General features: G+C 37.5%; 1 protein-coding gene across 3 annotated transcripts in view; it reads left to right on the top strand.

Moving 5' to 3' along the window:
- The window catches only part of LOC149830604 (protein SPIRRIG-like), a 71,174-nt gene that overhangs the window by 25,492 nt on the left and 27,973 nt on the right, over nucleotides 1-17,709 (top strand). Inside the window, exons 9-15 of one of the 3 annotated variants that reach the window (XR_016433903.1) lie at nucleotides 1,947-2,061; nucleotides 2,242-3,398; nucleotides 4,273-4,984; nucleotides 5,090-5,192; nucleotides 5,287-6,395; nucleotides 6,511-8,161; nucleotides 8,264-11,333. Coding sequence is in view for 2 of the 3 variants with exons in the window: in XM_090016633.1 (XP_089872759.1) it covers nucleotides 1,947-2,061; nucleotides 2,242-3,398; nucleotides 4,273-4,984; nucleotides 5,090-5,192; nucleotides 5,287-6,395; nucleotides 6,511-8,161; nucleotides 8,264-11,329 (7,913 nt within the window). In the remaining variant the exon portion in view is untranslated. Of the gene's footprint in view, nucleotides 1-1,905; nucleotides 2,062-2,241; nucleotides 3,399-4,272; nucleotides 4,985-5,089; nucleotides 5,193-5,286; nucleotides 6,396-6,510; nucleotides 8,162-8,263; nucleotides 11,334-17,709 lie in introns of all 3 variants that reach the window. The other 2 variants (XM_090016633.1, XM_090016634.1) reach the window with 2 other exon arrangements.

The raw sequence follows: 17,709 nt of genomic DNA, 5'->3' as shown, positions 1-17,709 counted from the left end.
TAGGGTGAACTATTCATGGTTATTTTCATTGTTTATAACCTTTAGGATATTCAAGATTTGTCAGAAATCTGTTTATCAGATAATCCTCTGTATGTGTAAGATTTCTCTTTGGTACCTTTTTCAAACTGCAGGAGTCTATGATCTTTATCAGGGCAAGTCTCTTTATCATTCTGTTGCTTGTGTAGTAAATGATACTATCCTTTGTGCTGTTATTTCTCGATATTGGTTATTCCTAGTGATGGCTAGCAATCATTTCGTTAGTTCTGTTGCAAATGCACAGGTGTGGTAGTTTCTGTAGGCATTTACGCTGGTTGGTCAGATGTGTTCCAGTTAGATTATTTGATGGTAGTTGGACACTAACATTGACAGTTTCTTCTTGTGTGGTTGTGAATTGTAGAGGATGCATTGCCATCACTACTGATGCTACATGAGATATGTCACATAGTGATGCTTTCTTGTTAATACTGTTGAAATAACATAAGGTGTTTGCTTCTTTTATGATTGACTTGTTCTTTGAGTTCTGACTGCGGACATTAGTAAGGATACATGAATGATTGGTTCCTCATTCATTTCCATTCCATCCTTTTTGTGCTACTGAGAAAAATCCAATAGAGTATTATTAACATTGCTTCTTCCAGTTTTTCTACATGTTTGTCATGGCACATTTGGCTTGGCCACAGCAAGGTTTTAAAACCCGGTGACTCGGTGCATTCCTTGAGTGACTAGTGACTCGGCCGGGTCAACTCGGTGACTTGGCCGGGTCATGTTAACTTTATATTTTATATAAAATATATAAATATATGTATATATTATCTATATTTTATAGTATTTTACCAATATATTATATATAATATACATTATATGATATTTTTTATAATATATTTAATGTATACTTTTATTAATACATATATAATCATACTTTTATATATAATATACATAATATTTATATTATATTTCATATAATATATGTAATTATATATAAAATATATTATATACGTATATATATATATAATATATGTAATTATATATAAAATATATTATATATATATATATATATATATATATATATATATATATATATATATATATATATATATATATATGCATGACTCGCCCATGACTTGGCCGAGTTTTGTTAAAGATGAGTTAAACTTGGTTTTTGACCCGGTCACTGGGCGATCCGGGCCGAGTCAACCGAGTCACTGGGTCAACCCGGCGAGTTTTTAAACTATGGGCCACAGGCCTACTTTCTATATCTCAACTTGCTAATTATGTTTTGACTGTTTCTTCTTTTTCTAGAATCCATAAAGTGCTTAAATTTCCATATTCACGGAACAAATGGTTTTTATATGTTGTGAATTGGTTGAGATTTTCTTTTTCCTAGTGTTTCTTTGTTGTGTTTCATGCAAGATCAGGGGTTGGGCTGCTCAGGTTGAACTTAATAAATGAACAAATCTCAAGTCCGAGTTTGGATTTATTTAGGGAAACTTGTTGAGTGAGCTCATTAGAAGAACATTATAGCTTGTATGTGAATGCAATAAAATAGATCTGGGCATAATAACCATCTTCGTGTGGCTTAGATTTGGGGCTGGCAGGTACAGTTACTGTCCCCTATTGACCACAAAAAATAAAAGAACAAATATTTTTTGGGGTAAACTGGCTTGAGCTACGTTGAGTCAAGCTTGTTCATGCTGGGCTTGATCGAAATGGTTCAAGTTTGAGTTGAGCTCGAGACATTCAAACTGTACCAAGATAAGTTTGATCCTGGTTCAAACTGTACCAAGATAAGTTTGAATGGCCAATATTAGTTTTTTTTTAGCTGGTATGCAACCCTAATTACAGGGTTGCCTCATGCTTTGAATTTCATTTTTTTACAGCTTATTTTCTTTGCCAAATCTTATTCAGGAATCTCATCTTATATGGTACGCTGTTGAAATGCTTCTCAGATAAAAGTTTTCCTCATGGCTGTGAAGAATTTTAATCCTGAGACTGGTGATTCTGCATATACTGTTGGGATAGTAGACTTGCTTCTTGAGTGTGTGGAATTGTCATATAGGCCAGGTTTGTTGGATTATTTTTCTGCTCTTGTATTGAATAATTTATACCTTGTTGGTGGTCTATATTTCTTGAATATAACGTAATATATATTAGTAAACATTTAATTCCCTCAAATAATTACCTTTTTCATTGAATACATTATTTTCCTGAATTTGTGCTTCATTTCAAAATTTTAATGTGTAGAAGCTGGAGGCATCAGGCTCAGAGAGGATATCCACAATGCACATGGATATCAATTTCTTGTACAGTTTGCTCTTGTATTGTCTTCATTACAGAAAGTTCATTCTGTTGATTGCAAGTTAGCTTCCGATGAAACCTGTGCTTCAGATGGTCCACATGCACCTTATCGCATAACAAGCCAAAATTCTTCTGGCAGAGATCTTTCACTGCCCCACCTTTCACCTTCGCTGTCCAGGTTACTTGATGTCTTGGTGAATCTAGCACAGACGGGCCCAGCTGAAAGTACTACAGTTGGAGGGAAAGTTCTCAAATCCTCCAATAGCAAGACTACTGGCCATCACGGACAACTATCTGCTGAGAGAATTGAAGATACACGGGAGAAAGGGAGTACTCAAGTGAAAGATTTAGAAGCCATCCAGATGTTACATGATATTTTTCTTAAGGCCGACAGTGTAGATTTGCAGGCTGAGGTACTAAATAGGATGCTTAAGATATTTTCTAGTCATATTGATAACTACAAAATATGCCAGCAGCTGCGGACAGTGCCTCTTCTCATCCTGAACATGGCAGGGCTTCCCTCTTTCTTGCAAGAAAAGGTCTTGAAGATTTTGGAATATGCTGTGACTGTTGTTAATTGTGTCCCTGAACAGGAGCTCCTTTCTCTTTGCTGCTTGTTGCAGCAAGCTGTAGCAACAGAACTTAAGAATTCAATTCTTTTCTTTTTTGTAAAACTCTTGTCCTTTGATCCGCAGTACAAGAAAGTGCTGAGAGAAGTTGGTGTTTTAGAGGTTTTATTGGATGATATCAAGCAGCATAAGTACCTTTCTGGCATGGAGCCTGATAGTACAAGTTCTAGTATTTCTCAGAGTTTGTCTAGTTCAAACAGTTTCGCGAAACACAAATACAGCAAAGATTCAATTCTTTTTTCACCCAGGATAATGGGGCCTGCTTCAGGGAAGTTTCAAATATTTGAAGATGAGGGCACTATTGCTGTTGCATGGGATTGTCTCATTTCTTTATTAAAGAAAGCAGAAGCAAACCAATCAACTTTTAGGATGTCCTATGGTGTCACTCTTATTTTGCCCTTCTTGGCGTCAGATACTCACAGAAGTGGGGTTCTCCGGTTATTGTCATGTTTAATAATGGAAGATGTTCGACAGGTTTATCCCTCTGCTTTCTATTGTTTGTCTGTTGGTTTTATGAAATTAGGTTAAACATTCATATACTGCGGTCATGCTTATCCTATGAACATCTAACATGTTTATTTTCTTATATGCCAAAAGTCTCATCTTGCTTTTCTGTGTTGAAATTGTGCCTGTATAATTGTGTGCTCTTGCATTTAAGTAGTTTTTATGAATTTTTTTAATCTTATGTCACTTCCCATCCCAGCATCGCACTTGGTTTTCAGGTTCTACACATGGTCTGTTCATTTCAACTATTAAAGGATCATGTAAAACAAAGTTTCTTGGGATTTGTAATAGTTTTGTCCTCCTATTGTCAACTTCAGGCTAGATAATTAAATGGATAATTGTCTATCAAAAAAATTAAATGGATAGATTTATCTGACAAATTCTGTGGAAAGGGCAAGCTGCAAGTTGGTTTCATATGTAGTTCATTTGTTGTTTTGGACTATTATATTCCTTGTATTTTAAATACTTTTTTAGTTTGAATAGTGTGATGCATGCATGTATGCACCTATGCCCATTTGCTCACACATGAAAAAAAGGAAAAAACAGACATATTTTCTTGATTTCAGATGTTGTTTAGGTATGCCTTGGAATACAATGAAGACAGATCTAAATGGTACATTTTCCATGAAAGCATTTCAATTCCCTGAAAAAGCCAATAGTTTGAGGTGCTCAATGTCACCATCTGCTAAAACTTTTTCTGTTTTTTTTTGAATAGTGTCGGTGTGAAAATTTTGATAAAATCATCCCTAGATGGTTATTGCTTAATGAGGATGTGTTTATAGATTATTACTGTTATTTTGAAGAAAGGCTGTTTGACATGGCTGACTGTTATATACTGCTGCAGGCTCATCCAGAAGAACTAGGGGCACTCATTGAGATCCTCAAGAGCAGCATGGTTATAGGCATATCAGGATCTCAGTACAAGCTCCATGATGATGCAAAATGTGATATTTTGGGAGCCATTTGGCGTATCTTGGGAGTTAACCATTCAGCACAGAGGGTTTTCGGAGAAGCCACTGGATTTTCACTTCTACTAACAATACTCCATAGTCTTCACAGTGGAGTAGGGAATGATGATGGTCAATTTTCCTTAATTCATTTGAAAATCTTTTGTTTTTTACTGCGTGTTGTGACTGCTGGAGTATGCAATAATGCTATGAATCGAGTCAGCTTACATGCGATCATATCATCACAAACATTTTATGATCTTTTAAGTGAATCTGGTTTGATTTGTGTTGATTATGAAAATGAAGTTATCCAGTTGTTGCTGGAGCTTGCCCTTGAAATTGTGATTCCACCCTCCTGCATCAATAATGTGCTACAAGCAGAAAGTGTTCCATCTTCTGAAATTATTGAAGCTGGCTCAGCAGGTTATCTTATTAGTTCATCATCTGAGACCTGGCCTGATAAAGACCTAGTCTATAATGCAGGCGCTATTGTTGTATTGATCCGGTCGCTATTGCTTTTCACTCCAAAGGTTCAGCTTGAATTACTGAATTTTATACAAAAGCTTGCTCAGAGTGTCTCCTTCAATCAGGAAAATCTAACATCCATAGGTGTGTAAAATGGACTTCTGTTTTTTCTTATGTGTATTAATGAATTATTAGCTCTCTCTCTCTATTGCTTGCTCACTTTTTTTTCTCTGCATTATTCATGAGTAGGTTGTGTGGGACTGCTTCTGGAGACGATCTATCCATTTCTTTTAGGTTCGTCACCATTACTATTGCATGCTTTGAGAGTTGTGCAGGCACTTGGTGCATACAGGTACCTTGGCTGTTATTTTGTCTGTAATATTGTTCAAGCTTGCTAAAAACCATCCCTTTTGCTATTTTATGTAATATCATGTTCACTATGACAGATTGTCTTCAGCAGAGCTCCAAATCCTTGTTACGTACATCCTTCAATCGAAGCTGATAAATTCGGGCCACAGTCTCCTAGGAATGATGAGAAGGTTGATTGATATGGAGGAAATTACTTCAGAAAAGGTTGCCTTAGCACCTTTTCTAGAGATGGATATGAGCAAGATGGGGCATGCATCGGTTCAATTATCTTTAGGGGAAAGAACATGGCCGCCTGCTGCGGGGTATTCATTTGTCTGTTGGTTTTGGTTTACTAAATTTATGAGAAGTCATACAGAGGAACAGGAACATCAACATAAAGCTAGGACCGTAATGGCTACTTATGGAGTCCAGAACATGGGAAAACAATCACTCCAAATCTTTTCTGTTGGAACTTTTGAAGATATCAATACATTCTATGCTGAGCTCTATCTTCAGGATGATGGCGTATTCATTCTTTCAACAAGCAACTCTTGCTCTCTGTCATTTCCCAGTCTTGAGCTGGAAGAGAATAGGTGGCATCACCTTGCTGTGGTACATAGCAAACCAAATGCCTTAGCTGGTCTATTTCAAGCCAGTGTAGCTTATCTTTATCTCAATGGAAGGTTGAGACATACAGGGAAGTTAGGGTATTCTCCATCGCCAATGGGCAAACCATTGCAGGTAACAATTGGAACTCCAATTTCCTGTGCCAAAGTTTCTGAACTATCCTGGAGGCTGCGGTGCTGCTACCTCTACGAGGAGGTACTTACCTCAGGGGATATTTGCTTCATGTACATTCTTGGAAGAAAATACCAGGGCCTTTTCCAGGATCCAGATTTGTTGCAGTTTGTACCGAATGAGGCTTGTGGTGGAGGTATCATGGCTATCTTGGATTCCTTGGATGCAGAGTCACCTGCGGCGTCCAATATCCAAAGGCTTGACAGTGTTAGCAAGCAGGGAAACCTTAAGGCAAATGGAAGTGGGATGATCTGGGACTCGGAAAAGCTATCTAGCTTCTCATTGCAACTCTCTGGAAAGAAGCTTATATTTGCATTTGATGGAATATCCGAGTCCTTCCGAACATCTGGCACATTGTCCATGCTCAATATGGTGGATCCTATGTCCGCTGCAGCGTCACCAATTGGCGGTGGGGGTGTTATCTGAATTTCTATGTTTTTACTAGTTATACATATTCTCCTCTCAATTATGTTGGCATTTTCATAGTGGATGTTTGTCTAACAAGTGATATTACTGATTTTCAGGAATTCCACGCTTTGGTCGTCTTTATGGTGATATCTTTATCTGCAGTCCATGTGTAATTGGGGATAGCATTCGTGCAGTTGGTGGTATGACTGTCATACTGGCTCTAGTTGAAGCTGCTGAGACTAGGGACATGCTGCATATGGCTCTGTCTTTGCTTGCTTCTGCTCTCCATCGGAACCCTCAGAATGTGCATGACATGCAAGCATGTCGAGGATATCACTTGCTTGCTCTTTTTCTGCGTTGTAGGATGGCATTTTTTGACATGCAATCACTTAATATCTTTTTTCAAATTGCTGCTTGCGAGGCTTCATTTTATGAAACACAGAAGCCCCAGCAAACTCAAAACATGTCATTCTATAGCATAACAGCTTCTGAAGTCACCTATGATGATGGTGCTATGACAAAATCCATGGATGATTTTTCATCTATTGGTTCTCATGGTGATCTGGAAGACTTTGTGGAACAAAAGGATTTACTCAGTAATATTTCAGAGCTTGAAAATGCTGATATGCAGAAGGAAACTTCAAACTGCATAGTGTTGTCAAATGTAGACATGGTTGAGCATGTTCTCTTGGACTGGACGGTGTGGGCTACAGCTTCTTTTCCTATTCAAATTGCACTTGTAGGTTTTTTAGAGCGCCTGGTTTCTATGCACTGGTACAGAAATCATAATCTTGCAATCTTGCGGCAGATTAACCTTGTCCAACACTTACTTGTAACCTTACAGAGGGGTGATGTTGAAGTTCCTGTATTTGAAAAATTGGTGGTCTTACTGGGAGTTATATTACAGGATGGTTTTTTTGTTTCTGAACTGGAACTTGTGGTCAGGTTTGTGGTTATGACATTTGACCCACCAGAAGTGACACAACACCATCAGGTTACTCGAGAAACTATGGGGAAACATGTTATTGTCAGGAACCTGTTACTTGAAATGCTTATTGATTTACAGGTGATAATAAAATCAGAAGAGATGCTTGAAGAGTGGCATACCATTGTTTCATGGAAATTGATTACATATTTTCTTGATGAGGCTGTTCACACAACTAGCATGCGATGGGTCATGACACTTCTGGGAGTTTGCCTTTCTTCTTCTTCTACATTTGCACTTAAATTTCGTAGTATTGGGGGTTTCCAAATGTTGTCTCGCATCCTTCCAAGTTTCTATGACTCTCCTGAAATATACTACACACTTTTCTGTTTAGTATTCAGAAAGGCTGTTTATCCAAGGTTACCAGAAGTTCGCATGCTTGATTTTCATGCTCTCATCCCAAGTGATTTAAATAACAGTGTGTTAAAGTTTGTGGACCTTTTGGAATCCGTGATTGCCATGGCCAAAGCTACATTTGATAGGTTGAGCTTGCAAACTATGCTCGCTTACCAAGCTGGTGTTCATTCACAGGTCAATGCTTCCTTAGCAGCTGAGCTTATTGAAGGAACAAAAGACATGGGTGGAGAGCTTCAGGGAGAAGCTTTAATGCACAAGACTTATGCTGCTCGCCTAATGGGTGGGGATGCATCAGCTCCAGCTGTTGCCACTTCTATTCTAAGGTTCATGGTCGATCTTGCAAAAATTTGCCGCCCATTTTCAGCCATATGCCAACAAGCAGATTTTCTTGAATGCTGCGTTGACTTGTATTTCTCTTGTGCCAGGTAAATTTTCAGATAAGTATATGTGCTTATTCATGGATTTCAGTTAATACTTGATTTTTTTTCTTGTTGCTTTTCCTGAACTGATTAATGTATGCATTCTAGAGCTGCTTCTGCAGTGAAAATGGCAAATAATATGACTCCTCAGACATTGGAGGATAAGAACTTAAATGATTCTGATGACACACGTAGCTCTCAACATACATTCTCCAGCTTGCTTGATGAGCAGGAGCAGTCTGTGAAGACATCCATAAGTGTTGGAAGCTTTCCTGAAGGCCAGCTAAGTGCTAGTTCAAAAGATTTGGCTGGTTTCCAGCATGTTATATCTGAAGACTGTAGAGACCAAAGAACCAGCTCTCCTCTCAATTTCCGCAAGCCATTTTTGGGTACTGAGGTGCATGCTAATGGTCATATTCTTGACCAAGGATCTAGGATAACTGTTATATCTCAAAAACTTGGGTTTCAGAAGAATGATGAGACACATAGCCCTCTTCAGCAAGCAGATTCGTTCAGTTCTGCATCTTTAATCATGCCTGATTCCCTTGCTTTGTCTGAAAGATCCAATCTCAAGGTTGGGAGTGTCACACCAACTCCTTCACCAGTAGTAGCATTGACATCCTGGCTTGGTAGTACAGGCCATTCCGATAGTAAACCACAGGTTTCTGCTACTCCTTCCATGCGTTCTTCAGTACCTCGGAGTGAAGTGGAGTCATTGCAAGATTTAAGATGCGGCTATCAGGGATCCTTGGTTGCAAATGTGCTTTTCGCCATTAATCCACAACTTTTGTTGGAGATGGATGCTGCTGGTTCAGGAGGAGGTCCATGTTCTGCATCAGCTAGCACGGTTCTAGATTTCATTGCAGAAGTGTTTGCTGATATGACGACAGAGCAAATTAAAGCTGCACAAGTTATTGAAGGCATTTTAGAGACTATTCCTTTGTATGTTGACACAGAGTCTGCCCTTATTTTTCAGGGTTTGTGCCTCGGTAGATTAATGAACTTTTTGGAGAGGCGTCTGTTATGCGATGATGAGGAAGCAGAGAAGAAGCTTGATAAGGGCTGTTGGTTTGTAAATCTTGACACAATATCTTGTATGATTGTAGATCGTGTATATATGGGTGCATTTCCTCAGCCTAGTGGAATCATGAGGACTTTGGAATTTTTATTATCCATGTTGCAATTTTCCAACAAAAATGGGCGTATTGAAGAAGCTATACCTGCAGGAAAGGGCCTTTTATCCCTCACAAGAGGAAGCAGGGAACTTGAAGTATCCATACATTCACTCCTGAAGAATACCAATCGCATTATAATGTACTGTTTCTTGCCCTCATTCTTGAGCACAATTGGTGAGGATGATTTCCTATCAAGATTTGGCTTTCAAGTTGAACAACGAAAAGGTGTATTATCAAATCCTACAGAAGATGATGCTTCTGGTATTGATATTTGCACTGTCTTACAGTTACTAATCGCTCATCAACGGCTTGTAATATGCCCAACCAATCTTGACACAGATCTGATTTGCTGTCTCACTGTGAACTTGATATGCCTTCTTCAAGATCAGAGGCACACTGCACAAAACATGGCAGCCGATATTCTCAAATGTCTGTTATTGCATCGTCGGGCTGCTTTAGAGGAATTGCTTGTTTCAAAACCCAACCAAGGGCAACACCTAGATGTTCTGCATGGAGGTTTTGATAAACTATTGACTGGAAGTTCCTCAGCCTTTTATGATTGGCTTCAAACATCTGAACAAGTTATCAACAAAGTGTTGAGGCAATGTGCTGCTATAATGTGGGTACAGTTCATTGCTGGGTCAGCAAAGTTCCCTGGTGTGAGAATAAAAGGCATGGAGATGCGTCGGAGAAGAGAAATGGTACGAAGAACACAGGAGGTGTCCAAATGTGACTTAAAACACTTTGAACAGATAAATGAGAGGAGAAGTGCACTAGAATTGGTCCATGAGGCTATGTCAACTGAGTTAAGAGTTCTGCGGCAAGATAAATATGGTTGGGTACTTCATGCTGAAAGTGAGTGGCAAGCACATCTTCAACAATTTGTGCATGATAGAGGAATAATCCCAGTTCAGAGTTCCTATTTTACTAAGGAACCCCTCTGGCAACTTTGCCCTATTGAAGGACCTTATCGCATGCGTAAAAAACTAGAGCGCTGCCAATTGAAGATTGATACTATTGGAAATGTTCTGAACAAGTTCCGAGATTTGAGAGATGATCAACTAGCCAACCAGAATGATGTGGATTATCCAATTGATTCTGAAACAGATTCAGAATCAATTTTTCACATTTTATCTGCTGGTGCCAAAGAGAAGTACTTTGACGGAGTAGAATATTATGACTCTGTTTTTAAAGAAGCAGAGGAATTTAATATAGATTCCTCTTCTGCTCAAATTGGTCAGAATGGTGATCATTCTAGCAGCAAGAATGAACCAAGCGTGCACTCTGCCCTTGAGCTTGGTGTTAAGTCAAGCTCATTTTCGCTTCAAATAACAGAGAGTATTAATGCAAGATCTGATCTAGGTTCTCCTAGACAATCGTCCTCAATGAGAATTGATGAATCAAAAGGGGCTGACGACAAATTAGAGAAACTGCCATATGACAATGGTGAGTATTTAATTAGGCCTTATCTGGAGCCACTAGAGAAGATAAGGTTTCGCTACAATTGTGAACGTGTTGTTGGACTCGATAAACATGATGGCATCTTTCTAATTGGGGATATTTGTTTGTATGTAATTGAGAATTTTTATATTGATGATTCTGGCTGTATGTGTGAGAAGGAATGTGAGGATAAACTCTCTGTGATAGATCAAGCTTTGGGTGTAAAGAAGGATTCTACTGGCAGCTCGGGCTTCCAGTCAAAGTCACCTGCATCTTTGGACATGAAAGTTAAAACATTGGTTGGAGGAAGAGCTTGGGCTTATGCTGGTGGTGCTTGGGGAAAGGAGAAAGCATGCAACAGTAGCAATCTGCCTCATCCAAGGCGAATGTGGAAGCTTGATGGTGTTCATGAGATTCTAAAACGAGACTATCAGCTTCGTCCTGTTGCAATTGAAATATTTAGTATGGACGGTTGCAATGATCTGCTGGTTTTCCACAAGAGGGAGAGAGAAGAAGTGTTCAAGAATTTGATTGCAATGAATCTCCCAAGGAATAACATGCAAGTATTCGGTTGACCTTGTTCTCTCTTTTTGGCTCTTTTTCCTGTTTAGGCAATGATTATGCATTTTTATATGTTAAAATTTTTATATCTTCCAGAACTTAGCTTTCTTCCATGTGTTAATATGATAGGTCTACATTGTGGAACTACATTCTTGCTTAAAATCAACTGATTCATATTATTTAGTTAATATTTACTCTGAGTTCATAGTTAAAAACTGGAAACAAAATTGTAGATTTTTTTAGAGAAAGGTCTTGTGTTTCCTGATTGATATACATGTAAGGCTGGATGAATTGAGATAAAGTTTCTGTTTAGGTGCTAGTATTGAAACATGGAGACAATGTACATGTTAAGAATATCTGAGATCTGGGATCCATTGTACTTATTTTTGTTTATATTAGTGTACAAGGGTATATTTTTCATCCAAGTTAAAATAGTCTAGTGTAGTAATATTGTATATTGATCAAGGGTATTTTTGTACACGGGAATATATATATATATATACATATATATATATATATATGTTAAGAATATCCGAGGTCCGGGATCCATTGTACTTATTTGTGTTTATATTAGTGTATAAGGGTATATTTATCATCCAAGTTAAAATAGTCAAGTGTAGCAATATTGTATATTGTTCAGGGGTATTTTTGTACATGAGAATATATATATGAAAACCTAGAGGACATCCACCATATTCTATTCTGGTGGAGTTCTATCTTGCTGCTGTAATGAGATATTGCGGAAATATAAAGTCACCCCTTTTTATACAAGAGGGAGAAGAGAGAAGAGATGGCCAAAAGGCCTCAAAAGGAGAGCCCAAAAGGGGGCTCCCATAGAGTCGCGGGGAGCCCCCAACGGTCACATTTGTGACCGTTGGGGGCTCCAACGACTCTAAGGTTGGAGCCCCTTTTAGTCCTCAAAAGATATAAAAAAAAGAATTAAAAAAATAAAAAAATAAAATTACATTTTATCAAAAAAAGAAAATAGTTGTTTTCTAAAACAACTATGTGAAATTACAAAAATACCCCTATCGGGTATTGATGTAATACATGTATATATATATTAGATACATTTTAACACCCCCCCTAAAACTTTACGGGGAAATGACAGAAAGTTTGCCAAGAAGAAACATGAAGCGAGGAGCCGGAAGAGCTTTAGTGAAGAAGTCCGCCAACTGATATTCTGAAGTGACATATGGAAGAACAATGGTTCCTCGTAAGAATTCGTCACGAACATAGTGGCAATCCATTTCGATATGTTTTGTACGCTCATGAAAGGTATGATTGCTCGCAATATAGATGACACTCTTGTTGTCGCAACATAGTTTTGAGGCTTCGGTAATATCAACTCCCATGTCTTTAAGCAGACTGCGAAGCCATACAAGTTTCATTGTCGTGGTTGCCATAGCCCGGTACTCAGCTTCAGTGGATGATAGTGAAACTTTCTGCTGCTTCTTGCATCGCCAGGCAATCAAAGAGTCCCCTAAAAAGACACAAAAATCAGTAGTTGAGACTCGATCATTGGGATTACCTCCCCAATCTGCATCAGTATAAGCAAGAAGATTCAAGGAAGAAGAGGAGGATATAAATAGCCCTTTACTGATGGTATTCCGAATGTAACAGATGATTCAGAGAACAACACTCATATGCACAGTTGTAGGAGCATGCTGAAATTGGCTAACTGAGTGAACCGCATAGGCGATATCTGGTCTGGTGATGGTTAAATAGGTAAGAGACCCAATGAGTTGCCTGTAAGGTGTGGGATCTTCCAGAAGAACCCCATCCTTCAACCATAATTTGGCATTAATAACCTCGGGAGTCTCTACTTTCTTGTCATAAGAAATCCCAGACTTAGAACATATATCTGCAGCAAGCTTTATCTGTGACAAAATATATCCTTTAGGAGAATATGCAACTTCAATTCCAAGAAAATATCTGAGAAAACCTAAATCAGACATATCAAAATTATTTTTTAACATATTTTTAACATCAATAATACTATTTTGATCATTCCCAGTGATAATCATATCATCAACATAAAGCAACAAAATTACGATACTAGAACCTGCATGTTTAACAAAAAGAGCAGTGTCAGTATAACAAGAGTGAAAGCCTAACTTTATCATGATATCTCTGAAACGATCATACCAAGCCTTAGGAGCTTGTTTAAGACCATACAATGCCTTTAAAAGCCGAAGTGTTTGACCTTGCTTAATATTAATTCCGGGTGGCGGATCCATGTAAACTTCTTCACTTAAACTTCCATTTAAAAAGACATTTTTTACGTCAAGTTGATAAATAGGCCATTTTTGGTTGATGCTACAACTATTAAGGTCCTGACACTGGTCATTTGAGCTACGGGAGCGAATGTTTCTTCATAATCAATGCCATATTCTTGAGAGTATCCCTTAACAACTAATCTAGCTTTATATCGTTCTAAAGAGCCATCGCTTTTAGTTTTAACTTTGAAGACCCAGCGACAACCAATAGGTTTTTTGTGTGAGGGTAGATTAACTATTTCCCAAGTATTGGCCTTTTTTAAAGCATTTAGTTCAACTTGCATTGCTTCAACCCAATGTGGTATAGATTTAGCTTGATTATAGTGAGCCAGTTCAAAATAAGAATGTAGGGTTATTAAACACGCCCGATAGTTGGGGGTTAAGGAATCATAGGATACAAACCTATTTGGGGGTATTGATATTCTAGAAGAATGTCTAACTTGTGGTTCCTCAGTGGATTCAGAAATTTGAGAGTATTTTTCGAGGGCGCTAATAGGATTTTCTTGATTTCTTCTTGAGTAAACATTTATATTGGTATCGCTATCATGAACATTTATATTTGAATCACTATCATTTGAGGGTGTTATGTCAAGAGGGGATACCTCATGTGTATCGTTTATGTTTTTAAGAAAATCTTCTTGTATGTCATCAATAAGATCATATAAGAATATATAATCAATTTCATTTGTTTCTTCAATTTTATCAAAACCGTTTTCTTCTTCTAGAAATGTTATATCTTTTGAAACATATAGTTTATCATTCTTAAAATCATATCTATACCCTTTTTGATTTTCACCATATCCTAGAAAAACACATTCAATTGCTTTTGGAGATAACTTATCCCTTTTATGTAATAGGACAAAACATTTGTAACAAAAAATACGAAGACGATTGAAATCGGGTGAAAATTTAAAGAGTTTTTCATAGGGAGAAGCATTTTTTAACTTAGAAGAGGACATTCTATTGATTAGATAGGTTGAGGTTAGAACGGCTTCGACCCAAAACTTCTTTGGAATATTCCTAGAAACAAGTAATGTTCTAGCGGTTTCTATAATGTGCCTATGTTTCCTTTCCGCTAGGCCATTTTGTTGGGGAGTCCTAGGACATGACTTTTGATGGCAAATGCCATTTTGGGTTAAATAGTTTTGGAATTCGTGAGATAAGTATTCGCCACCGGAATCGAATCTTAAAATAGATATGTTATTTTGAAATTGATTTTGAACCTTTTTATGAAAATCTTTAAAGAAAGTAAATACTTCCGATTTATGACTAAAAAAATATATCCAAACATACCGAGTAAAGTCATCAATAAACGTAACATAATATGAATAACCCTCTTTAGACATAACCGGAGAAGGCCCCCAAACATTCGAATGCACCAATTCAAAAGGTCTTGATGAAAGAAAAGTTCTAGTTGGAAATGGAATAGACTTCATTTTTCAAAAAATGCAATCTTTGCAATTAATTTCTTTTTCCTTATAAAATTTGTTTCCAAAAGGAAAAAGATACATTTTGGAATAACTTGGATGACCAAGTCTTTTATGCCAAGTTTCCATGTTTTTTTCTTGGACATAAGAACAAAAATAATTTGTAGGGAGATCGAGATGGTCCATATAATAGAGGTCTCCCTTTCTATGGCCTTGCCCAATCCGCTTCCCGGACCGGAGATCCTGCACAAAGCAACCATTAGATGAGAAAGATATTTCACATCCATGGTCGGCAATTTGAGAAACCGAAAATAGGTTTAAATTTAGTTTGGGAACAACTCTTACTTTTGGAACACAAAAATTTTGAGAATCTTTAAAAGAGCCAATACTTGAAATTTTTAAAAAGGTTCCATTGGCCGTAGAGACACAAGAGTCCTTTGAATTGTTGCAAACATCAATAAGTGTATTTTCATGAGGGGTCATATGAAAAGAAGCTCCGAAGTCAAGGATCCAAGAATACGTACCGGGTGATGATGTCGAGGCAATAGCCGCACCCGATGTGGAGGAAGAAACTTTTAGTATTTGTTGGAGAGCCATAGATATTTGTCCAAGAGTTTCTTTGATGTCATTGTTCTTGCCTTCATCTTCTTTGGTGGTGGTTTCTTCAAGAGAGGCCACCTTAGGCTTGAAGGTTCCAATAAGCTTTGGACAAGCGGGTTTAATGTGACCCGGCTCATTGCAATAATGACAAAAAATCATTTTTCTTCCTTCATTGTAGTTTCCTTGTTTCCCAAAATGAGGAGGCTTATAGGTTCTAACATTGTTACCCGGTTTTGATACGACAAGGACTTCATCAACATGCTTACTCATGCCAAGCCTTGTCTCCTCTTGAGTGATTTTGGCAATAGCATCCTCAATAAGAGGAAAAATAGATCTATGGAGAAGTGAGGATCTCACTTGCTCAAATTCGGGATGTAGCCCAAAAAGGAATTGAAACAATCGCTCTTGTTCCATTTGTTTTTGCCTTAAATCAATATCTTTCATAGAAACCCATTTTGGCTCCAAAAGAGCCAATTCATCCCATAGTGGGTTTAGGGCACTATAATAGTCTTGAATGCTAGAATCACCTTGCTTGGTGGTTCTAATCTTTTTTTGCAAAAAGTATGCTCTCGCAAGATCCTTTTGGTTATACATACCCTTCATAAAGGACCAAGCCTCATTGGCTCTACGAAATTTAGCTATATTAGCACATACCTTAAGCTCAACATTGTTCATAAACCACGCAAGGATTTGCAGAAATATAAAGAGTGCATACAAGCACTTACAACAATGAATAAAAGAAACAATATCACAAGTCCACAAAGGGACAATACAAGCACAAGCCTTTAAGAAGGCAACAATATAAAAAGCCTCTTATTTAGAAGAGAGAAAGCTCTCTAGAATGAGAAATATATAAGGGGATCACCCCTATTTATACAAGAGGGAGAAGAGAGAAGGGATGGCCAAAAGGCCTCAAAAGGAGAGCAAAAAAGGGGGCTCCCATAGAGTCGCGGGGAGCCCCCAACGGTCACATTTGTGACCGTTGGGGGCTCCAACGACTCTAAGGTTGGATCCCCTTTTAGTCCTCAAAAGATATAAAAAAAGAATTAAAAAAATAAAAAATAAAATTACATTTTATCAAAAAAAGAAAATAGTTGTTTTCTAAAACAACTATGTGAAATTACAAAAATACCCCTATCGGGTATTGATGTAATATATGTATATATATATATTAGATACATTTTAACAGCTGCCACCACATTGTGTTTCTTCCTTCTCCTCATTGCTTGTTGCACGAATCTCAAGGCAAGTTACATAAAATTATATTATGGTGTCAGAGCGGGGTGAGACATAATACGACACTGTCAAATCGAAGACTGCTCCTTTTTCATAAAAGTTGTCCTTGTTCTTTTCTTTTCCTATTTCAAAACCCTAAGTATTCTTATCTCCCTCCCAAACATTTATCTTCTTTCTTTAAAAATAAAAACTCATATTTCAATTTATTTGTTTTATGTCTATTTGTTCCTTTCAGTTTCGGTTCTCTTGGGATCAACAAAAAAAGGGTGCCCTCTATAAAAATAGGTAAAAGCCCTAAAAAAAGGGGGCTGTGGTTCATATCTGTCTCTCTCAGAGAGAACTTAATATCTATCTTTCTCCAAAAAAAAAGCGGAAGCGAGCCTGATTATTGTTGAGGACAACTGAGCATCATTCTGATTATCTGTTCTCCTTATTGTTTCTTATTCTATGTTTTTCAGTTTCTTTGTCTCTTTTAAATATTCTTAGCATACTTTGTTTCTTTGTGTTTTCTCTCTCTCTCTCTCTCTCTCTATATATATATATATATATATATAGGGTTAAGATTTGCTACAGTCAATGAATGTGCAATTGACCTAGCAAATGGAGCGGAATACCCTTGTTTGATTTTTTTTCTCACATCTATCACCATAGATGTGATCTACATGTTTTGTTTAGCAGGAACCGACTTTTGGATCGCCGGAATGTTTTTTGGCAATCCAAAAATCAACGACTATGAAGGCATCAATTTTTTTGGACTCATAAAAACATGTTTTTCATCGAAAAAACATGATCCAAGAGTCTATCCCTTACTAAATCGAGCATACTGAACGCATCTA

This window comes from Nuphar pumila, chromosome 8 (assembly GCF_984573655.1).
Source record: "Nuphar pumila chromosome 8, dmNupPumi1.hap1.1, whole genome shotgun sequence".
Lineage (NCBI taxonomy): Eukaryota > Viridiplantae > Streptophyta > Magnoliopsida > Nymphaeales > Nymphaeaceae > Nuphar > Nuphar pumila.
The sequence above is the reverse complement of the archived record's forward strand: the minus strand, read 5'-3'. Positions and strand labels throughout refer to the sequence as shown.